This window comes from Phalacrocorax aristotelis, chromosome 1 (assembly GCF_949628215.1).
Source record: "Phalacrocorax aristotelis chromosome 1, bGulAri2.1, whole genome shotgun sequence".
Lineage (NCBI taxonomy): Eukaryota > Metazoa > Chordata > Aves > Suliformes > Phalacrocoracidae > Phalacrocorax > Phalacrocorax aristotelis.
The window spans coordinates 194112757-194138519 of NC_134276.1; the positions used below are offsets into that span (position 1 = coordinate 194112757).

The window sequence follows — 25763 nt, forward strand, 5'->3', positions numbered from 1 at the left end:
GGGTTTGACTTATATAACTTCATAATCCTCGAGAGTTTCAAAATGCTCAGAAGGAATCCTAGAACTCAAAGTGTCATTCAGGTGAGAAAAGGATGTTTTGTTTTATGGCATTCCTTATGTTTTGAGCCTAAACAGCTCTTTCCAGACAACATTCAGCTGCAAGCATCAGTGAAAAAGAAAAAAAAATTGAATTTCATCTAGTACATGTTCACAAATATTTATGGAAAATATTCAATTGTTATAGTGATAAAGTTACAAAATTAGAAGATGTATTAGCCTAGATATTAATTTTTAGAAGAAAGGAATCTTTTCCTGATAAACAGCACAATCTGAACAGAATTTCCATGTTGTCTCAGTAGCAATGCTATAGGCACAAGCTGAAGGCCAGTTATAAGCACAGAGAAGTTTATGTAAATGTTTGTGCCAGCCACAGATACTGGGAGTGCTCTGTACTTTTGCTGAGAAGATAAGTGGTAAATAAGGAAATTCTTTGGAGACTTAACGATATGAACAAGCAAGTTTTATAAGACTATGTATGTAAGTACAGTCTAAAGCGATCTCCAAGAGAACACTGTCTCTTCCTGTTGCACCAAAGACCAAAATTTTATGCTACTTGCAGATTTATGAGAATTAAGATTCTAATTAATGAACTAGTTGAGCATGGTTAACTTACTAATACTGGTTTTTATCCTAAATTACTTTATTTATTTAATATTTTCTCAGATGAGTAGATAGCAAATAGAATGAGCACAATATAGCAAATGAATGACAAGGGGAGGAGAGATGACAAAGATTTTATTCGCAGTACTGAAAGTACCTTGGCTTTTATAGGAAATGTTGTGTTCATATTAAACATTAGAGCCAATACAGGAAGCAAACTTCCACACAGACATTAGGTACTTTACGTATCGAGGCACAAACAACTCCTGGTCATAGGCCAGACTCCGTTGTGCCAGATAACCATATGAACTCTAAATGCCACCACCTGTTACTGATCACCGTCTCATGTGGCTGTTTATTACAAGGAGAGATATTTCTGGACAGGAAGCTAGCTGGAATGACTACAGTTTCAAAGATTCAAAGAGAAACATAACTGTTAGGTAAAAGACTTTAAAACATGGTTCTTGGGCCAATTCTATTCTATACATGCTATGAGCAACAACAACAGTCAAGTACTTATGAATGTAAGTGGGGGAAATACTAATGCTCTGCACTTCCATCCACTTTGACACCTTTTCCCAGAGAAGATGACAGACAGGTGCTTGAACAGCTGGACATCATCAGCTGCTGAGAGAGCTGAGATCATGATTCTTCCAGCAAAAACAACTGCCTACTGCTCCTACCCCTGCTGCAGCAGTATTCACTTTTCTAAAACTAGCACTACCAGAAACACTCTACAACTGCTCCCTAACAGCTCACCTCTCAGTGGCAAGTGCAGGAGGATGAATGGGACTGCTGCTCTTGCTTGTGAGAGATACAGGGAGTTGGCAGCTGTTTGCATAGGGCGAAGCAGCTATTGCAGCTGTTAGTAGGAGGTGGGATATGACTAGCTGCTCAGCACGAGGTGATAGACTAGTGGTGGTAAGGGCAGGCTCTAGATCCAGATCATACTGCTAAATTAGAGCCTCTTACTGACGAATAAATTGAGCTATTCGAATGTAGTCCTCTCTGGTGTCACTTTGTCTTCAAGGGATGCTCCTCTACACCTAAGTAAATGGCCTTTATAGGGGAAAAAATGCAGTCATGGCTCTAAGCTCTGTTCCTTCCTGCCTCTTTGCTCTGCTTGTATCCTGTTTATTGAGGCAGACTGTAATCTTACCAAGGAGTCATCTTGAACAAGAAATGTAATCAAAGTGAACCAGAAAGGGAAAACAGAGGTTGTAATATATCTCTGTGGGTTTTAGAAGCTCTTGACAATAGACATGCTGAGATAAAAAAGGTGAATAGTGTCCTGAATCATGAAAAGATCAATGGATTGTTCTGGTTGTGTTGAGTATATCGCATTATTTGCGTTATATGCCATCCGATATTGTACCATGGTAGCTAATACAGGCGTAAATGACACAATTGTCTCTTAAATCAAGGGATAATCCAACAGAAAACAGCAAAAATAACAAGGGGTGTCTTTAGCAGCAAGTTTTCTTTATAAAGGCTTCTGAGGTGTTGTGGGTTGATGTGAGCCAGCAGCCAAGCACCCACGTAGCTTCTTGCTCATTTCCCATCCCCAACAGGACAGGGGTGGAGAATAGATAGAGCAAAAATGAGGAAACGTGTGGGTCAAGATAAAGACAGCTTAATAAGTGAAGGGAAGAGGGAAAAAAGCAATACAGAATTGCTACAAAAGCAATCACTCTCTACCTCCCGCAAGCAGGCCAATGCACAGTCAATTGCCAAAGTCAAGGCTTTGCTGAAGCAATGACTACCCTGGAAGCCACCACCCACCTTCTTCCTCCATTCCATTTTTTTATTTCTATTTCTAAGCACCTGTGTCATACATCAAAAATAATCAGTTTAGGCATTTTTGTGCCTAAATGCACTGAGAGGCTATTAAAAACCTGGATCACACCTAGTCCAAATAAATAAATCAAATTTGCCTGCAAAACACAGCCAGCCTATGCTGCTTTAATTACTCTCTGGGCATGACAGCAGTCAGGACTTCACCTACTCTCTTTTCAAGTCCTCACCTATTCTGGAGCCTGAGTTTCTTATCCCAGCTTCAGGGGCCGTTTATGCATTTTGGTATTTACTTATAATATATTCAAGTAGAAGTACAGGACAAGAGAAACTTTATATTTCTGTCTTTACTACAATAGGCTTAAAGGATGTAAAAAAGTATTTCAGAATAAGAGAGAAAACATGAACCATTCACCTTTTGTACTGGTGTTCTCTTTTAATTTACAGTCAGTCTGTCTGCAGAGTTGCTTCAAATTTCTTCTCTTCAGATGCACCTCAGATTCATGACCACATTAAAGTTTTCTCCCAATAATTAATTAAAATTATATGATTTTAACAGATGACTAAACATAAACCTGAATAATCCTGATTAAGTCTATATGCATGCACTAACATTGCATCTGATCTTTTTGTGCCTGCTGCAGAACTCAAAATCTAAGATAGGTGTTTCAACTGCCGAAGTACTTTGTTTTTATGGTAGCATCCTAAGGTTTGAAATTTGCTGTTGTATAGTTGAGCAAAACCTGTTGACTACTTTAAAGAAAACAACCCCTCTAAGATCTATCAGTTAACCTGGTAGCTAGTTTTGCAGCACAGTGTTGTGGTCCATAGGATTTTCAAGTGCTTTATGATTCATATTATTTTCTTGGAACTGTAATTTTACTACGAAGCATGGTATTATGCTGAGGATGGTCACATTCAGGACAAATGTAGAAAGCAACTAGATTCATTCATACAGAAAGAGATTACAGGAGAGCAGCTAAGACCTGCACTAGTATGAGTAAAGAAGCAGAATGAGAATCTAGGGCCCTGTTTTGGTGGGTCTGTCTGTATGAGTGTGGGACAGGAGCAGCAGACAGTAGGCAGAGGAGCACCAGGGCAGCACCAAAGAAAGTGGTACTTTGTGACTTGGAGTAAAAATAAAGACACGACTTGGGCAGAGTCTTGATTTGAGAACAGTAATTTTGCAATAGGATCCAAGGAAAATATTTCCTTAATTCCCCATGTTGTTCAGGGAAATGCATGCCCCTTTGATATTTTACACTATTGAAACCAAGAAATGCTTGACTCCGTCCCCAAGGACAAGTCTCGAGGATCCTATACACAACTAACTACAATAGTCAAAAAAGTAAAAATACTATAATAACAGCAAACTTATCTGTACATTATGTTCTTTCACAAAGCTCTAGATGCTTGGGGGGGGAGGGGAGATGTTAAATAACAAAGCATGTTTGGTTTTTTGCCACGTATCATGGGCTCTGATGGTGACTGCAAGTGTCTCTATGCACTCCAAATACAACTCCAAACACATCACTGACTCTCTTCAAAACAAGTCCTTCTGGGGGTCCTTTTACCTAAATGCAGAATGCCCTTCTGCATTTTAACTGCTGCTCCTGCTGCTGAGGAAAGAACTGAGGTTTGTGGACCAGCAGTGGTATGGCAGCCCTCGATCAGTAGCAGATGCTTTCCCCATCCCTAGAATCCACTAGTAAAAGCAACAGCTGCAAGTTCTCCCTTTGACTTTTCACCCCAAGTCTTCCCATTCTGTAACTTTTCTTCCCTCTTCTCATGGTAGGAGAATTGTGGTCTTGTTACCATCCATGGAGCCGAAAAATTACAGGTTTTTGCATCCCTCATTAGCCACAAGCTAGCTCTGACAGGCTACACTGGTAATCCATATTAGGACATATTAGGACAACCCTGGACATGCAAGTAGACTTCAGCTCCTAGAACTGTTCACAAATCACAGTTAGATTTCCCTGAGGCAGGAGTTTGGTCTGATCCTATTAGCAAAGCAGGACGTTGCATATATCGGTACCTTACAGTAAGGCTATTTGCCTACACCACTTTTTCAGAACTTTACCTGAGCATATTAATATATTCTCTATAAAAAGACTGTATCATTGTTCTCCTGTATAGTAACTCAGCAGAAAAGAAAGCAAATCATAATTTAAAAAACATGTTCAGTTAACTCTCCCTCTTTTTTTGCTCCTAATTTACAAACAGGCTTCGTACATCACAAAGATCTATTTAAAAATAAATCATAAGTTACCTTATCTCTAGGCTGCTGATTCCATTCACTGGCTTTGTGTATTTTAATGACAGTCTAAGAATAAGAAACAGATTTTTAATGTTAGAGTAGTCAGCTTTAATTAGATCATTGTGACATTTCAATCGGAGGGAATATTCTAAATCAATAGGCAATTACAAAAGTCATATAGCAAAGGTTCAGTACACAGAAAAATATGACAAAATATTTCTAGAGGTTTTTTTACCCAAGAGCAGGTGCTTCAAAGTAAAAGAAAACAGAGATCATGTTTCATTAATGCACTTCCAGCTGAATTACTACCTAGTAACTAGCAATACTCCCCTTCAAGGGAATTTTACAATGAAATTATGATCTCGTTAGTGCCAGTGGAGATTTCTGTGATGGTGAGATTGGGCACAGGGAAACCTGTTTGGACCAAATGTTAACAAACAAGGAAGTAAGGAATTAAAGAGGAAAAAAAATGTGAAAATAAGAGGCTACATCTGAACTATTTTTGTGGTCTTGACTCAATCTTTTCCTAGAATATCCAGTTTAGTATTTTTTATTTTGTGTGCTTTAGAAGAAGAAAATTAAATTCATATTACCTTGACATTGCATCATTTCTGATTAGTTTTGAGAATCACACGTATTATGATACAAAATTTCTTGTGCTACTCACGTTGTGTTGATATCTGAGCACTCAGAGGAAGAAATATCCACATTCTGCGTTACAAATGTTGCATTTGTCAAATCTATAAAAACTGAACTGTTGGCTTTGAGGCTGAAATTACTAGCATAAAAAAGGATGCATATATCATTTCCAGTGGTCACAGTCAGAGGAGGATATGATAAACTGCCTTCTTCCTCGGTGGCCATTAATTGTCGTCTTAATTCCCCCACCACATTAGTTCTTCTAGAAATCTGGAATAACAGCACATTAACAATTCATCTTCTTTATAGGAGATAATATCAGTTGAACACAGACCTTCACCGTTCTGTACCATGAGCACCCATCCTTCTTAAATCCTCAATCAACCTCAATATTTATTATTGTCTGTCTATTTAATTGGCAGTATGGAGGCTAATGGGGTGGTGTTAACCTGGGTTCCCATGGTCAGGTGTCCACATGTGAAAACAAGCACCACTGGTATTAGGCAAATTAACATAATGTTAATGCTGTTAATGCTGCGTTAAGATAGTTGCGTGCATTAGTGCTAACAGGTAAAATAATTCATTTTTTTAACAGATGAATATACAGAAAGAAAATAACATTTTTTCTGCAATAAAATCACAAGAAAACTTCAGCTTGCGAGTTCAGTGACCTCCCCCATTAGTAAGAATAGCTGGTTTTGCACGCTTCATTTTTACAGGCGTGAAAGCAGGCTATTTAACTAAAGTAGTGTTATATTTAGACTCTTATGATGGCTTCTGGAAAAAGAAGATCTATGCTCATTTGGCTGATGTGGCGAACTAGAAGAGACTTCACTGCATGTATACATTTGCTTTTAGGAGGTTTCCAGGAATTCCCTTTAACAGGTAATGCTTTTTTACAAATTTGTGCAGGGCACCCTTGGTAAAACAGCCCCATTGATACCAGTGGCAAAAGCTAGCTGACCTTATCACATGATAACTTAATCCTGTTGTTCGTATCTTACTCTTCACTTCTTACTCTGTTCATATCTGGGCTACTCCATCTGTTTTTAAGACCCATGTCAGCTTTACAAGCTTGTATTCTACAAGTGGCCTCTGGCCTTGGATCACTTTGGGATACAAGAAGGAGAGGCATCTTACCAGAACTATAATTATGTGGAGCTATTGCCTGGAACCATTTTTAACAGATTTAAAGACACACAAGGACCATTTTCCAGGCTGGAACAGAGGCTATAATATCACTTTATAACCTGCCTGTGGAGAGGAGCCCCAGAAGGTTTTGTCACCTTAACGGCTGCTCCCTAAATGCGATTGGCCATCTGTTATTTACAACGCGTCTTTGCAGATACCTCATTCTACGAACAAAGCAGAATGGGCTGAGTTAAAAACCCTTGACTAAACACTCAAATGAAGATTGCGATCTTCCTTTCCCATACATGCATACTTTATGAATTTCTTTTTAATTCAGAGTAGTGCCTTTTCAAATACATCAGGATATGTATTATTTTAAATGAATACCATTTCCTTTAAAAGAATAGTGTACAACAAAAGAAAATATTCAACTTTTGATATAAAACTTTTAATCTTCCCTTAGGCTCTCCTGAAATGTAATCATTTTATTTTGAACTGAGAGGACGAGCTGAAGTCTAAATTATATCCTGTCTAACAATTGACTTCACTATGTGGGCCCGGCATATCATCTAAAGAGGACTTTAAAAACCACCTGCTAATAGCTGAAAACAAGGTTACATTGGAGATTGTGATTGGGTTAACTAGGGGGATTAGGTTTCAGTATCTTAAAATAAAAAGAAAGCTATTAGAATTTAATCTTGAGACTACAGCTTTACTTCTATTGCTCTGCTGCCAGTACTTTGTTGTGAGGCTCTCACATAAAGATTCCCTTTTGTCTCTGAAAAAGCACACGAACCGAAAGAGCATTTGCCTGTAAAGGAGGGATGTCAGGGACTAAGAAATCCACTAGTTTCCCATGATTAAACCTATTTTAACAAATTTACACATGCTGAAGAAGGGAGGCAATACAGCTTCCCAAACACATTCTAAAAGCTGTCTTTGTGTCGGTCATATTTGTGGCTGAAAACACAGGCAGTCATGGACTGTGCAGCCCAGCAAGACCTTATCTGTACAGCTATAGGCAGGCAGGACGACTACACCAAACGGGAGCCTGAAAGTATCAGTTCTCTGGAGAAATGTCCTCCAAACAATTACAAGCCTGTATATTCATCCCTTCAGACTGAAGATGCATTTCTATAAGTTACCAGTGGGTAAGGTAATTTAGCACATTCAAAATCAGAAAGCATTACCTTACAGAGATTGAAGAAAATTTAATCTTGAGGCTGGAAGGGGGGATCTCTGAAACACCCCAACCTGGGATGCATCGGAGACCTGAAGGCAGCAGTTACTCCTTCCCACCTGCGGTGGGAAGCGGAGAGCACCCCCAGTATGCCCCTGCCTCTCTGTTTCAGGCACATTTTCTTATTCTTTTGTTGCTGCACAAACATGAGCTTACTGAATTAAAATCATTCTTCCCATGCCATATATTTCATGCTAAACTATAAATGACAAGATACTTCCTTGAGAAATGGATTATATTTACATTGAATTCTTGTAAATCAAATTAGATTATTTAGGAACAATCCATAGTGGCAGTGTTGTCAATCACTAAACCATATTTTATTCTGTTCTTTAGTGCCCCCTTCACCTTTACCTAATCTGAACTGTAGGATGTGTGAGTCACTGTCTTGTTCCTCTGGATTTATCAATGACATTTTTGATCTCAGATATGCAAGGAACAATCACAAGATCTGATTAAATGAGATACAGAAAAGAAAGGGTGCCATTTACATTGCCCTAGACCAGAATTGAACACTATAATTACTAACTGAATTACAGAAGTAGCCTGGACAAAATTCTTCCCTTTGATCTGTTTTGCAAGCCACCTAATTCAGAATCATCTCTCTTGGAAAGGAGAAAGACATCTGATCTGGCAACATTTTGATGCACCAACATACTGATCTTTTTCAAAGCAAACAGACCTTACATCCAAAATTATTCATTTGTTTTGTTGTTGTTGCTGGGGTTTTGTTGGCTGTTCCAAAATAGAATGGCTAGAGACAAGAAAAAAGATTGTGGGCCATTTTCTATATTTGAAATTGCAAACAAACATAAATCAAATGGTTGCAAACACATACGAGAAAAATAAAAAATACTGGGAAAATAAAATTTTCATTGGCTGAAATCATGACTGGTAATGAACCATAGCAACAGGCTACATTTCAGACTAGTTTCAATGTGGGCTTTTTGGATATCAGTTCCACAGATGGTTATGCTTTCTTTTTCAGTCTTGTACTTCTTGACTTTTTTATTGCTACGTTTAGGTGTGCACATCAAGAATAAGAAAACTGTCCTGGTGGTGCTCGTTGCTCCTTTTCATTTCTAACAGTATGGATGTATGACCACATCCTCTCTGTGGAGTGGTTGCTCTTATTGTAACAGCTAGGGGAAAGGGAAGGTCTTTGTGTAGTTTCAGGGAGGCAAGGAGGACGAAGGGTCTACTCCCTTTCTCTTTTCAGGTTGTATCTTAGCCTAGTTCCTGTCTCCGTATTGTACTGTGCACTACAGTGTGTTCTCTGTATACACCCTACTTAGATGGCGAATGTTAATTTTTCCAGATCTAGTCATGACACAATTAAACCAGTTCTGGAATCACGAAACTACAGAAAAATCTTAGATTCTATTTTTTAAAAAGTGCAGTAAAGAACCAGATATTGCTTAATAGTATTAGACTTCACAAATGCAGAACAGAGCCTGAAAATATTTAGGGCATGCAGGTCAAAATGCAAAAGTTCAAAATCCATTGTGAAAGGGGAGGTCAAACGATCCTTTTGGATCACTTACAATGGCCTGAATCATGAGGTGTAATATCCAAGGAGGGGAGGGCAGGCACTGCAACTACTACCATAGCACCCCAAAGACAAATACTTGCTGCCTGAACTAGGTTTTGGTTTTGGTAGCTTGAACTGCATCTACCCACAATGTACCATCAGTAATTCTTTTGACAGGATACCAAGTTGACTGCCTGCTTGCATTTTCTCAATTCATTTTAATAGGGATCTTTACAAACTTCTTTTGTAAGATATAATTTTAAAATGACACTAGGAGGCTGCTGAGTGCAGGGGTGCTGCTCCCAGCAGAATGGCAGATCATGCTGCTTGCTGGGGTTTGGCTGTGGCACATCAGAAGCCACTCAGCATTCACATTCAAGCCAAGTATCAGCACATTTCAAATCCATTTTCTGAAACTACCATTTCAGTTTCCATCCCACCCAAACAGGTCAGTTTTCCTCCATGTTTTCTAACTGATGTAGCTTTATGGCCTCACTATGGACTTCATCACTGCCCCCCTGCTAATACATCAGTTTTTCTGAAAGAGACTGTACCACAAATCTGTGATGCAGGCAATGGCTGTTTGTATCTCACTGCTAAAGGTCAAAAGTTTGTTAGGCAAGCATTAAAATTCAGTATAACCACAAAGATGTTCTTTGCAGTGTAAAGTTTATAAAACCGTGTGTATAGCAAGCAGAAAGAATGTATTTGATTGCACTTATATTTCATTCATCTATTGGTGCAAGGTTGTATCATAACTGTGCTTTGAGCAGTCAAAATTGAGCATATCAAGCAGAGTTACCAATTATCTCTATTTCTGAGAGTTCGAATTGTTTACATTTTTATGATTTATACTGTTTTCTGGGTTTTGGTGTTTTGTTCCCCCTCTACGCTATCTTAAAATATAATTCAATTTTGGCCCTAGATTTGGTGAATCTCGCATTCCATAGAAACCTCAAGCAGTGTCCCTGTTTTGTTGAGGAGACTGGATTCGTCCTGGATTCATCCTCATACATCAGAGGGTCATGCTGCCATCCAGAGGGACCTTCATATGCTGGAGAAATGGACTGATGGGGACCTCATGATGTTCCACAAGAGGCAGTGGAATGTCCTTGCCTTGGGGAGGAACAACCCCAGGCACCAGTACACACTGGGGGACAATTGGCTGGAAAGCAGCTTTGCTGAAAAGGACCTAGGGATCCTGGTGGATACTAAATTGAATAATGTGACAAAGGAGACTAATGGTAACCTGGGCTGCACTAGATAAAGTGTTACCATAAATTCGAAGGTAGGTGATCCTTCCCCTCTACTCAGCACTGGTGAGGCCACACCTGGAATTCCAGGTCCAGTGCTGGGTTCCTCAGTACAAGAGAGACATGGACGTACTGGAGAGAGTCCAACAAAGGGCACAAGGATGAGGAAAGGTCTAAAGTCTCTCTCCTGTGTGGAAAGGCTGAGAGAGCTGGGACTGTTTAGCCTAGAGAAGAGAAGGCTCAAGGCAGGGATGTCATGGGTGTGTATAATTACCAGAATGGAGATGGTAAATAAGATGAAGCCAGACTTTTTTCAGTTGTTGCCAGTGACAGCAGCAGAGGCAATGGGCATGAACAGAAACACAGGAGATTCCATCTGAACATAAGGAAACTTTTTCTACTGTGAGGGTGACTGAGCACTGGCAGAGGTTGCCCAAAGAAGTTGTGGAGTCTCCTTCTGCAGAGATGTTAGAAGTCCAACTGGACATGGTACTGGGCAACTGGCTCTAAGTGGCCCTTGTTTGAACAGGAAGGTTGGACTAGATGACCTGCAGAGGTCACTTCCAACCTCAATTATTCTGTGATTCTGTGTGATTCTGTCCTAAGTCATTTAAAGATCTAGACCTCAGCATGACCCGAGCAGGATGCAGGATGAGGAAGTGTTCTTCATCACAATGGTCAAAGCCTAGATTCCCAGTTTTCAAAAGATATAGAAGCCCAGTCTGGTTAGGAAACATTTTCCTGCATACTAAGTGAACTACATATATTTTACATAGTACTTTTTCCAAGTCCTATTGTTTGAATTAATTTATCAATACAAGATGTGAACCATGTCTGTCCATCAACTACAAAGATATGAAATTAGGTGTAGTATTAAAAAACCCCACTGATTTGGAGTAGCACAAAATTTCAAGTTCAAATTCAAATGCAAGCTTTGATGCAGTCTTTTGTGCTCTGTTGCAAAGGATCTTGCCTACCTGCAACTGATTTCGACTGTCATTCTTTTTAACTAAAACTGACAGAGACAAAATTTGTGCTCTGCAGCAACTGAACCCAGAGGATGTTTAAACTGCATTTTCCACAAGAACGGTTTGTAGGGTGACTTGGTTATACTCAGAATCCCACAAACATTTCCAGTGGAGATGCTTAGCTTATCAGGAATTACCAGAAGCTCATTAGAATACACCATTCTTGCTCATTCACCTGTCTCATTCAAGGTGGTAGGTTATCACAACTTCAAGGTAGTTTTCAGAATTTGGAATTTCTGTTCATACTAAATAACCTGAAATTTTATAACTTGCTTATGATACAGTAAAACATATCTAAAGATGGCACAAATCCCAAGTAAATGCACTTGTAGCTGTTATCAGAACCAGCATTCAATTTCTGAAATTGTTCTTTCCTTCCACATTAATTCTCTTTAGTGCCAACAGCATGAGGTAAAACTACAATATGGCTTTCAAGGGAAACAAAGTGGGTAAAATGTGCATTGAGTACTTGATTCAGGAAAATTTAGAAATCTTGTTTAGAAAAATCGATTTTTGTATGTATGTATAAACTGCAGTAAGCTCTTTGGATTGTGATAGCCAAGCCCTTACATTTTTTACTCAGACATATTTCCTGTCAATATTAATTAATTTTTTCCTAAGTAGAGATTTTAAACTGACCAGAATCACCAGTCTATGCAGAAAAAGCAAGCAGGTATGTAACGCGCTTTTCTTCAGTGAAACACAAAATAGAAAATCTGTCCTAAATTATAAGCAAAGAGAGAAACATGCTTTAGAATAAAAATAATCTAATTCAAAATCCATGCACAATTGAATTATGACAACACTTGCCATAAGTATGGACTTGATACCTGTATTGCTCACATATATATGTGCATTCACACATACAAACATACAGAAAAAGTAGAGTGGAAATATACTCAGAAGTGGAGAATTTGTCAGAAATTTCACTCTTTTCCCTGCTGACCACATGGATCTACAGGTAGATCCAGATGGATAAGGCAGATCTGAGGGCATTTACAAGAGGACAGAGAGAAGGAGCTTGAAGTGGTCATACTTAAAAGCACACACAAAGAAAAATGGTTTCAAAGCAGGATTAAATTTGCTTAATTAGCAAATTCAGCAAATAAGATTGCTGAAACTGGAATGGACTCCTCACAAAAAAAATGGAAATGAAACTTCCAGAAAATGCTCTCCTTCTTAACACTATACTTTCTCCTTTTCACTTCCACTTCAGCAGTTGGTAAGGAATCATTAGGCCACTGCTTGCTACACACTGAAGAGAGTTCTATGCTATTTCACGCATTTGTAAAGCAACTGTAAGCCTGACCAAGACATCAGAATAAATGTCAAAAGCATGATATTTTGCCCAGAGGAATCCTTCACCTCTTTTTCCCTTCTTTATTAATATTCTGATAAAGCAGGATAAAAAGAATGCACAGAAATGAGGTACATTGCATCAATAACAATCATTGATTTACAATGATTACTATTGTTTTAGTGCTCTGCAGGATATATGACCAAGCTTACTAGCTCACATTATTATCTGATGGCTCCCCTGTTCCAATCATCCATACTTCTACCAGCAAGCCAAATGGCTTGGGAACGTGACACTCAGCTCCTGCCTGGTGTTCTGCATCTCCCAGGGTTTTTTCACAAAAGCAAGGCTGGGACACAAATGTTAAAGTCAAAATATCTCACTGTAAGAGATAATGATCTCACTGTAAAAGATAATGTTCTCTTTTATAATTAATAGTACTGTTATGACTTGTGGAGACTGCCCAAGTCATGACCAAGCACTTGGAGATCTTTTGTTAGAAGGGACAGTAAAACTGCAGTATTTATTATACTGCTCAGTTCACTGGCCTGTGTAGACCCAATCTGCAGTGCCAGCTTGTATGTTTATGGCTAGATGTGTTTTTTCACACGCCTGTCCTCTTGCAGCACTGGGCTGTACAAAAGACCTCTTGACTGTCATTTACAGCTAATGTGACTACTCTGTGCAATGGAATATGGTGCAGAGAGGAGTGAGTTAGCAGAATCCATGCCAGTGACAGAACCCAGAGCATATCCATAAATGCCACAGTAGTGCTAATTTTCTGAAGAAGATTATGATATTTCCTGTTATTTTCTCGCTCCAACTTTTCATGGATTTTTATACCAAACTTTTTAAGCTAACTTAAGGAAGAACAGAAATTGGCCTATAAAAAGGTCTTGATTTTAGAAAGTAAAACAAAATATGTGTAAGCTGGAGTAGCAGGGGAAGGAGCTGCTACACTTAATTCTCCACCTTAAATTTCACTTAGGACAAATAACCCAAATACAATTATTCCAATGGAAACAATGTCATGGTCATCTATCAGATTGTTAAAACTCATTTACATCCTTTTAGCTAATCAGATTTTTCAATCTAATACACAAAAGGGAAAAATAAGATGTATTAAGAACTTGCATTGTAAAACAGAATTAATCCTGAAAGGAATCTACCAGACATATCATTGAAGGAGTATTCACTCATGGCAATCTCCCCAGCTTTTAACATTAGATTTTGGGCCCTGTTTCAGGCAATTCTGCCATAAAGATAAAAGAAGCTACAGATTTTACATAATTTTTAGACTGCTAAGGGGAATACCCACTCCAGCAGGCTTTTCCCCATCCATATGTGGAATCGAAGCTGCCATGGGAGATGTGGAAAAGGATGAGGAGCCTCGGCTGCAATGAGAGGAAACAGATATGTAGTGAAGGTTGGACTGAGGTTATATAGGGGTCTGGTGGGTTACCTAATTGAAAAATGCAGCCGGGGCCAAATGGTGTTACTCAGTGCCAGGAAAGTTGCCCACGCTGTTTGTCCCGGATGTAGGCTAGTCACAGGGGGATTAAAAATCTGAAGATCCATAAAAGTCTCCCTCCCTCCACTTAATACTTTGATCCTGTAGTACTTTGGAGGACTAATCTGCAAAACTGGGGAGCCTTTCTCCTCTTTTTTCTTAACTTGAAGAAAGAGATGTGGACACAATAATAGTATTACATATTGCACTTAAATTTTTTTATTGATACTTCAAGTAAATTAATTTTTAACTTTAAGAAGTTACAGATTATTCTTACAATGCCTCATGTCTATCTGTTATAAATGACAGTCTGAATACCAATATGTTTTTCAGATGGTCATATTCTCCCTGTAAAAATACCGTGTACAGTGTGACAACACCGTTCTTTGATTTCAGCACCTCCATCTGTGTGAGGCAAGTCTTTTGGAGTAAACACAGAAAGTCAGAACTCGCACTGCAGGAACTTTTGAGGGGAGTCTGGCACTGTCTTCCTAGTTTTGCTGAATCAAAGGGCAAAGGCCAATAATTCTAGCAAACTGGATCTATTTGACAGGGAAGTTAAAACAATTGTTCTTTTCCCAGAAAAATCAATAAAAAGGTGCTTACCTTCTACTCTGCTTTCTTGCACTCACTATCCACTTAATTTTTCTGACAGTAGTGTATGTAAGCTAAAAGGTATATATACAAATGAAAACCATATCAGAAAGTCTAGACAAAGGTAATCTTAGAAATAACATCCATGCACTTTCGAAGATTACCATGCTTTCTTTTCTCCATAAAGCTTTTTTCCCCTTCCAAGTTTGTCTCAAAATAGACTTATTTCCACCAAAGCCTAGTTAACCCTTCTAGTTAACACACCTCAGCCAATGTAATCAATCGCAATGTCATAATGTCCTTCATCTCCTACCAGTTTCTAGCCCACCAACTAAACCAAAATGAGAGCAAAGCATGCAGCCTTTGCCATCAGTTAGGTGTAACTGCCACCCCTGTGGCTGGTCACTACTGACCCTTGCCATGATGCTTTGATATTAACCTCTGAAAAACTGAACTTTATAAGGTGAGGTGTATTAGAAAACAAAGACCAACTTCCTTCCAGCATGCCTGTGGGAGTGCTTTAGCAACCTGATGCCTATTGCTGTTCCTAACCCATAGCCAAGCTTCCCTTGCCAGGTAATGGCAAGCCTGGCCGGGGATTTGTTCAACCACAATCAGTTGCTCCTGTTGGCAGTTCAGATCCTGAGAAAAATTGTAGAGCAGTAGCAAGGAATATCATCAGGATCATAAGGAAGTCAGATACTGGGGAAGAGGAAGGAGTTTTCAACAGGGAGGAGGTAAAGAGGGATCTAACATTCCCCTTGCAAAAGCTCTGCTCGGTGTAAGGCACAAACCTTCCTTATTCTGTTCCACGACTTTGCAAGTGATTCAGCTGAAAGCCCCAGAGGTATCTAACTGTTAGAATACTTGGGGCTTAACTTTCATACTGTAGTGCACTAAAATGCAGAATGATACTTTTTATGATTCATTAAATATCTGCCTGTGAAGTCACTCAATCATTTGGGCTAAACCAGAAATCCCGTGACAGAAGAACAGCTGCAGTGTTTCAATAAAATTGTAAACATTGAGGTTTTAGTAAAGTGACAAGGACAGAACAAGAACAAAATATGCCATGCAATGTCAAATCTGATGTCAGGCACCACTTTATGTATGGCTTTTATAGCAATGCTTCCATTAACAAATTTAGAAGAGGCTTGTAGCATTTTGGCAGGAGAAGGACAGATTTCTTGCCTTTTTTTTATAGGGGGTGTGCCTACCAGTGACACTAAGGACATACGTCATACAGCACTCCAGTAATAGAGATCCCCATGCCAGGCTGGCATCAGCTGGTAAGCCTACATGGATCAGTACAGTGCTATGATACTAGGTTGGATCCCAGAAGAAACAAAGCCTTGTCAATCTCATGCCGGGCAAATTTGCCTCTTCTTTTACAGCATCCCAGTACCCCACCAGGCCAACAGTCTGTGCATTTATGGCCATACCACCCTGACAACACCCAGTCTTGTCTGGATCCACTGGTGAGTCCCAGAGCCTTCCCACCATTGCCTTTGGGTCTGCTGTAGTCTGGCTGGTGCTAACACAGGTGACTGCATGGGGATCTGACTGTACAGGGCTATTTCCTCATAAGATATTGGCACCACAAGTTTTTATAAGTAGTTAATTTTCTAATTTGACAACTTTCTAAAAAGTTTGGCAACTTTCTAAATTGAAGGTGATTGAAATCAGGTTCAATTTATAGTTGTTAGCTACAACAGATGGGGTAATATGGTCCTTGTAAAGAAATAAGATCTGTATTTCAATACACAAATACTCCCATAACAGTCTGTCGACATTTTATTAACACCCTGACCTAGTTCTTTGTTTCATCTGCTAAAGCTCTAATGTGCAATCTTTGTGAACAGAAGCTTGCGTGCAATTCCAGCTTAACGGATTTTTATGGAAAAGCCTGCAGGATTTAATAAAAGTAACTGTTAGAGAGAACGTTTGAGTAGATCTATCCATCACTAAAGCAAGGATATATTTCTCTGTTAAGGTCATAAATATGCTTGAAAATCACACAAAAATTTATCCTCTATCCTAATCTTAGAGACATGTATGCTTTATTTATGAGTTTAATGACTGCATATGCACAATGGATATGTATGAATAATGATGGCCCCTCTTTTCTGTTTCAAATGGCAGAAAATCATTAGCTGATGGCTTTGAACAGTCTAATGCTTCAGGGGATCACAGGTGGGGTAAGACTTCGAAAGTGAAGAAAAACACAACCACTACGTGCACAAATATGGCAGATACAGAACTGCACAGCAGAATGCCTTCCTACCACAAAACAATTAATTTCTAAAATTGAAACATTTTGTGGCACTACACAGAGTGAACAAATTATTTCCTAAAGTGAAAAGAAAGATAGAATATGATATGCCAGTTGAAACTAATATGAAATAATCCAGATGTCTTCTAACTATTCTTAACTGTGTTACAGATTGGATGCACTAAATCTTCCCAGGATCAGGAATCTGCATTTTACAGATTATTGGCAAATTTTTATGTCATGTGTTGGTAAAGTGCGTCTTCGTTCCTCTAACAGCTATTCTTTTAGCACAGACAATAGAGGCTGCTCTAGAAATCAAATAGTGCAGGATGTAAATGCTTTTGCCAGTGCATGGGGCATCTGTGTGGTTTTACCAGCTTTATTCATTTAATTCCCTTTAGAGGGAAGGAAGACAAGAAGTACTGCAGGTAGATGTTTAGGGCAAGGTTGCTCTGACCACAGGCTCATTTGCAGTTTCTAAGCCTTTGCATCCCCCAAATGGGAATGTATGTCTGCCTCTGAAAAAGGTCACGCCTATGGGCTTTGGTGTACAGAGAACGTGCTGAAGAAACAGGTCTCTTCTCACCAGCACCGATGAATGGGGAAAGGATTCAGAGTTCGCAGAAGCAACTTGCAGATCTTTAATTACAGGGATCTTGAGAATTAAACCTATTTCACCACACTCAAAGTAGGGAAAACTGCCCCAAGCTTGGGGTTTTACCTGCCCGATTTCCAGCTGAGCTTCCTTTAGTGGAGCTTTGTTTAGTCTGTTGGCTGCCTCTTCTGGCTCATGGTCTTCAGTTAAATAAGTTACTTATTACATTTCACATTCCTGTTCTAGAGAAATGCTGTCTCAATATCCCAACCTTCCACTGCCAAGATACAGGACAGCTAAACTGTGTGAGAGCAAAGGTCCACATATCCCACTGCCAGTGCTACTGATAGTAACTGGCAGCTAAAAACAAGAAAATGGTAAATACAAACAATATTTGTCCCAGGTTACCCTCCTTGATTTCTGTAATCTTTGGGTTAGAAACCTCCAGATAAACATTCAAATGCATGTGTAATAGGATTTTCTTTCCTATCCTTCCTTCCCATCCTTCCTTCCTATCTTTATTCCATTAGTTCACCAAATCACTGAAATCAATGTGCTTTTGTCACCCCAAAATTGTTTATTTTGTTTCTTTAAAGGTATTTGGTGCTTCTGAATTCCTGTGTTATGGTCTGTGAGCGGTGATAATTGTGAATACTGGCCGAGACAGTGAGCAATTATTTCCTGTTTAACCCTTCCGTGTTAATGATGTTTTTATTTACTATTTCCCTCTGGAATTGTCACTTTTCCTAGCTAAAATATTTTAATCTCTTATCTCTACTGTCTCTCTTTGGAGATGGGATGGCCAATATCATACACACTATTCCACTGACTTGTACTCACCAAGGGCTTGGAGAACTAATTGACTCTTGCTGCTTTGCCCTTGTCCTTTCCAAATGATTGGTAACACTGCTCACTATTCATCCCACTGCTGACTGCTGGGATGTTCCAAAAGATCTACCCACGGCCACACTGTGAGAAACAGCAACCACTCAACACAGTGTAATATGCATATGTAAGGTTTTCTTTATGTGTGTTACTTCCTTCATACTGGATTTCAGCTGTCATTTTATCACCCAGTAACGCAGTGCTGTGAGTGGTTTCTCCAGCTTGTCAATACATCAGCAAACTTTGGCACCTTCAGATTTCAGTCCCCTTTCCATACTAACAACGACTCTGTTGAACAGCGTAGGTAACAACATCAATCCTCAGGGAGTTCTACGGGTAATCACCCTCCACTGTAAACACCAAGCCTTTGTTTTTTATCCTTTGTTTCCTACCTTTATTTTTTTCATTTTTGTCCAAAAATAATTTCACTTTTTAAGCTTTTTTTTACTGTAGCAACAGGATTTAATGCCTCTCAAAGAACACTGAATCCATGTTGTATTTTCTTCATATATCCACATATTCTCTACTTTATTTTTAACCAGTTTTGTCAGTACAGAAGATAGGTTTGCTGGTTGTGTTTCTTCTGAAATACAGAGCCTCTTTTCAAACCCCATGTTATACTCGTCACTTCCCGCTCTTCTGGAGTTAAGGCCAAACTAATATATAATTTTTATATATACATATATATTATATAAATTATGATTTATAAGTTGTATATTATAAATCATGACAATTGATAGTTTGGCAGTTTGTTATCTCATTTTACTTAAAACTTGGGTAAAAATTATCTGACCTTGGTGATATGATACTATTCATTTTACTGATTTATTCTGAAATCTCTTCTACTACTACCTCAGTAACAAAAAAAGTTTTTGAGGCTCGATGACTACTGAAAAAGTCTTTGAAGTGAGAACTTCTTTATGTTCCACCACAGAGATGATCAACACACAGACTCACTTGGCTTTGTGTTGTCACTCATTTTTCAGAGTTCCTCTTTTTTATTATGCTCTCTGAACGAATTCCTGTCTAATGTGTTTTTACTAATCTTTTTATTAGTCTTTTGCACATTACTCCTCTGAATCTCTTTAAGTCTGCCATATGATTTTGCACTGAAATTGCAAGAATTTATATTCCTTTTAATTTTCTGAATGCATACAGGGCTTTGCTTTTTGAAGCATGGCTTTATTACTTTTAATAGCCTCACCTCTTCCACTCTCTTGTTTAGTTATGACACAGTCTGGGATGTTTCCATGTGGGGAGGAGGGTGAGGGGAAAGAAGCAGTCTTTCAGAAATGTATTTTGACATATAGTTTGAGCTTTTAATAGATTGTATTTAAACAGTTTACATTCCATCTAGAGTGTCAGTCAACATAATTAGTGAAGCTTACCGGGCAGTTCACCAAAACACAGATACATGGATCATTTCAATCTTTAGGTTAAAGTCGTATCACTTGGATGCTCTATGCGGCCTCAGTCTGCAAAGACTCTGCTCCTAGAATAGGACTCTAGAATTCCCAGAATACTTATCTTTGTCTCCTTGAATCCAAACTTTGTTTAAGATACAATGGCAGTCCTTTACAGATCTATTCTGTCGCTCTAATAAATTTTTTACCTTGGCATTTGCCTTCCAGCACATTTTTAGCATGCCTATCAACATGCCATATCGATATGCTTCTTTACAGTTATGCATTCCTTCTATTATATCCTATTTTATAATTGTATCTTAATTTTTATCTGAATTATCATGTTTATGACCTCTGCCTAAATATGACTATATTTTTAAGAGTATTCTTTGAAGTTTTTATACTGCATTTTACCATTTTCTGTTGTCTCCTAAGACAGAATTAATCCTCACCTCTGTCACACTCCACCATTGCTCCGCCACCTCAGTTCTCCTGGTCCTTAGTTTTAAATGCAAAATAAATACAACTTTCTATTTTGGTGTATATCGAACACCTGTATAGGTTTCATCTATGCCTTAAAAAGTTAGATAGCTTCTGAAAATAAAAATATTGTTCTGATCAGAAAAGAATAATAGTTTAGTTCCGTGCTGCCCTTCACTTCCCAGCGAAGTCAATCAGCATGTATATATAAAACATAAATATAAAATGAAAGTTAAAGTTGCAAAAATGCTTGAAGTAATTGAATATTAATGCCGTAGTGCAAAGTCTAGGGTTAAAGGTATAACACTAGTTTTCAGATATTTCCCTGAACTCTCCACTGACACATGGAATGAATCATAGAGAATTGCTAGCAAGCATTTCTCACACCCTTAGCATTCAATTTCTGAGCTAATTTGGCTAAATGTTTATTCATTTTTTTTCCTCTACAGTGACACGTAACTAGCTTCAACCAGCCCTAAGCAGTTGTTTTTTAATTATTTAAAAAGATTCTACCTCTAGTAAATAAAAAAAACTGAGTTAGCTAGGAAATAATTAAGTGTATAAACTTCATCTACATGTTAAAGTTTATTTTTTATTATAATGAAATTTTTAAGTGGAGAGAGGACTAAAGGATGAGGAATTCCTGTGGTTTCTTCTTTTAGGCTGCAAGAGCTGATGCTTTATTATACTATGTCAAACTACAGTTGCTCCTTCAAATGTAAAAATACAAGAGTAAGTGAATAAGGCAATTCCTATATTCAAGGATGCATAAGGATGTTAACCCTACAACCCCAACTCCTGCAAATGGCATTAAAAGCATTTTTCTAATATTTGGTTCATGGGGAAGCTCCCATTGCATAATGTTTGAGTATATTAAATTGTTAAAAGTATTCCATTAATCAGAAGCTGTGAAGTCAGTGCTGTGGCTGTTACAGAGTTTAGTCTCCTCGTAACGGTGAGATGTGCTGGTTTGGGCTGGGATAAAGTTAATTTTCTTCATAGTAGCTAGTGTGGGGCTATGTTTTGGATTTGTGCTGAAAATAGTGTTAATAAGACAAGGATGTTTTCATTATTGCTGAGCAGTGCTTACACAGAGTCAAGGCCTTTGCTGCTTCTTACCCCACCCCACCAGCGAGGAGGCTGGGGGTGCACAAGAAGCTGGGAGGGGGCACAGCTGGGACAGCTGACCCCAACTGACCAAAGGAATATTCCACACCATATGACATTATGCTCAGTATATTAAACTGGGGAAAGAAGAAGGGTGGGGGGGCGTTCGGATTGATGGCACTTGTCTTCCCAAGTAACTGTTACGCGTGATGGAGCCCTGGTTTCCTGGAGATGGCTGAACACCTGCCTGCCCATGGGAAGGAGTGAATGAATACCTTGTTTTGCTTTGCTTGCGTGTGTGGCTTTTGCTTTACCTGTTAAACTGTCTTTATCTCAACCCATGAGTTTTCTCACTTTTACTCTTCTGATTGTCTCCCCCATCCCACTGCGAGGGGAGTGAGCGAGCGGCTGCGTGGGGTTTGGTTGCTGGCTGGGGTTAAACCATGACATAGTCAACAAAAAAGAGAGGAGCTGGATGTAAGTGGAAGATGCAGCACTGCAAAACGTAATGCATTTTTAAAAATGCATTAGGCAGAAGGCAGAAGGCAGAAACAAAATGCAACCACAAGCACTTGTCAAAGATGAAGCCTTTTCATGCTTTTTTCAGCTGGAGTGCACATCAATAGAACGTGAGGATCAGTACCTTCAGGACACACTTTTGAAGAGTCAAATGCAACCACTCGTGCTGCAGATGCCCATGTTACTTATGGCCGAATAAAGTTCCTATAGCTCATATTGCTTGGCTCTGAGTGGGATCAAAGACCCAACACACTTATACATGAACTAAAGCAGACAGCTTGTAGAATGAAGCAGTCAAAAGCCCATGGTAGCTGAAGTGCTCTGAAAATGTGGAGGCAGTAGAGAAGGTTTAAACAGCACTTCACAATGCATCTGTAAAAAGTGGAGTCAGCAAAATGAATATTGGCTGGGAAGTAGCTATAAATCTCCTTTTGGCAATCTGTGGTTCCTCAGCATTCAATCTAACTGGGAAGAGGTAACAACTATAAAACTGTCTTGCAGAAGTTTCAGAGGCAAACTTGTAAAAATGTGACGTGGACACCATGAGGATCTGAAGGATGGGAAACATGAGATTTATGATTTGAGGCATATCTACTTTTCAATAACTGCAGCCTTTTTAACCTCTTCAATTCCAACAGCACAGGTGAAATTATGCATTACAACGACAAGCCAAGAAATCTAATTATCTGCAAGCACAAGTGTGTGGGGGTGTGTGTGACTTTGATCATAGTCCCCAAGAACACAAAAAATCATACATTCATAAGAACTCCTGATGCAAGAGTGGAACAAGGACTGCAGAGGGGTTTGGTTCTCCTGAAGAAAAATAAGCTGCCAAATGAGTTTCAAGGGGGAGAAAGGTCTTGTCAGAAGAGTCCTCAGTTCTTGGGGTAGGTTTCTGGTTTTTAACGGAAAAGAAGATGAAAAATGTTGAGTGAGAGTTGTCTGACTAGATGTATATATTGAGATCTGATCTAAGCATTGGGACTGCCTTTATGGTTATCAGAGACAAAGGAGATTACAAAGGGTGAGTTTCATCTCATCCTGCAGCAGTCCCCTACAAAGTAGTTCAGAAAGACTATCCCTAAAAGGCCTTTGGTTGTAAAGAGAACTGTGGTTGATGGCTTCAGATGTAGATATTTACACTTTACTTGCCCAGAAGTAGGTGATACAAATCATTCTGTCAGTGTCAGCCCAACCCAGCCAGGCCTCAAAGGCAAAGCCTTTTAGAACAAGAGTTGCAAGACATGGCAGTTGCCTTGTTGGAGGAAGGCAGATCTTTTCAACATGATGGGATATCCAGAGGAATCATCAACAGGTTAGTGAAACCATTTCAAGTAGTCCACTGAACAGCCTCTGTTTCACGGTCTTAATTTTGTCTCCCAGCTTCAAATTTGGAAATTGGAACAGAACAAGAACGAGCCTGAATAAATCTCCATCTTGCATTGGGGCTATTAACTGGTAACTACAGTAGCCTAAAGGGTTCTGTGGCTGCACTAACTAAACAGCGCTTTTTCATCAAATCAGAGAAGAGACTCAATCATAGGGGAGTTTTTCTTTCTGTCTCATTAATTCACTTTCTGTGAAGCCAATACCAGTCTGGAATCTTTTCCAATATATGCATTTCTCACATTTATTTTTCTGTGCTTGAAGCAATGGAAGAATGTGTGAATATACCAAGATGATACTATGAAGCCAGTAAGTGCCCAACAGCAAGGGGGTAGAGCTATTGGGAGAGAAGTATCTCATAGCCCCAGTGTTTGGGAGCTTCACTGAATAAAGTTAATTTATCTGATCAGAAGGAGCTGTCTGTCTTTTTTTGCATGTGTGCCATGCTTACAGCTCATTTCCTTCATCAAGATAACTTAGTAAATGCAAATATTTCATACTGAATGATTGCTATTGATTTTCGTATGTACTAAGCAATGTAAACTCTTTTCCCATATGATCAAAGCCTTTCACCTCTCATATATAGTGATCTTGCTTATCACTGGGGAGTGACCCTGTAACTTCTAGATCATGGAATATAGTCTTTATAGCTTAAGGTAAGGGAGTCAGTCCTTTAGCTTAAGGCTACAAAGCTGTTCACATCTCCTGTAGTTCAAGCACAGCCAAAGATATGCAATACGTATTTAGAAGAGGTTACATGCAAATGTACAGACTGACGAACCCTCAGAGGTACTTTCCATTTTGCCCTTTCTAGCTCTGTACAAAAGCTGATAACCTTGAATGCACTGAAATAATTTAAAGTTATTGTGGGGGAAAAAATATGCTTCAAATGGTTTCATATGGCATCGAACGTAAGGAATTTTAAAAAGTTTAAATTGCTTATTTTTAAAAAATGCAGAACATCTTAAAATGCATTGCTTTAATTATTTAAAAGTGCTCCAGTTGCTCAGACTAAGTCACTTTAATTTAGAAAACCTGCTGAAATATGCATAGATTTTAAATTCAACAAACTTTTAAAGTTGCTAAAAAAAATTCCTTCTCTTGAAACCAATTCTTTCATTAATTAAAAATATTTTTCATTCCAATTGTTCTAAATGCAATTTGCAGCTAAGAATGCCCATGTCCCTTTGATTTCAAACAGTAAAAAGCCACTATAACTAGATCATCTTTATTTTTATTTTAGATCTTTCTTAAAAAAATAATGCAGTATTTTACAAAAAGGGAAGATCAGAAGTCTTGGACTCACGTCCTCTCCTTTACCACAAGAAACATACAGCACAGAGAATATCAACGTGAGCTTCCTCATGCTGCTCTTTGTATTCTAACTCAGGTTTTCTTCAGTAGAACTAGCCTTTTTCCTAGAGTCTGAAGGGAGTATTCTGATCACCTTGTTGGACAGCCAGAGGTTCAAGATCCTACCTCCCTGCAACAACCCAGATAATCTCTGATCAGGCATAGAACGCTTTGGGGGGGCTCATCTGCTTCTGGCTTAAAGAACATTTCTGAAGTGCAGTCAAGTTTCCTCTTAATCTTCTTTTGGATAAGCTAACGGGACTTCTCTCCATACCCATTTAAAACAGGTTTTCTAGGTTTCTTGTGTTAAGAACAGTTGTGAATTTTTGTTACTGTTCATTCCTGAAAATCCTCCAGCTTCTCAAGATCCTGTCTGCAGTGCTCACACTAGATCTAGACAATCCCACTAATGCTTTCCTGTTGCCTAAACCAAGGAAATTTTATCTTCTGTATTTTCAAACAACGTTATCTTGAGTTTGAATTAAAATTCAAATTAAGCTAAGCATCATATTAGGAGCTCATATTTGTTATCATTGGAACAGAGAGATATGTTTCTTTCAAAGTTGCTGATTTTTAAGATACAGCCCATCCCTCATATGCCTCTCTCCTTAGTGAGAACGGTGTTCTGTTTCCCTCAAGGCATGACAGTCTGCATTGAAACTGAAATTTTAATATTTCTTGATTACAGCCTGTATGCCAGACAAAACAGATCACTGCAAAAATAACCACTCTGCATTGCTACTTACTGCTGACATAATATGATGTGACCTATAAATGACGTTCTGACTATCAACAAGGGTGAAAACTTTACTTTCTAATTGTAAAT

At 38.8% G+C, this 25763-nt stretch overlaps 1 protein-coding gene across 2 annotated transcripts in view; it reads right to left on the reverse strand.

The window, feature by feature from the left end:
* The window catches only part of ATP6AP1 (ATPase H+ transporting accessory protein 1), a 58028-nt gene that overhangs the window by 9541 nt on the left and 22724 nt on the right, over positions 1-25763 (reverse strand). For both annotated transcript variants that reach the window (XM_075081185.1, XM_075081186.1), the window contains exons 7-8: positions 5382-5623; positions 4727-4780 (exon numbers count right to left, since the gene is read on the reverse strand). In XM_075081185.1, the coding sequence (XP_074937286.1) occupies positions 4727-4780; positions 5382-5623 (296 nt within the window). The remainder of the gene's footprint in view (positions 1-4726; positions 4781-5381; positions 5624-25763) is intronic.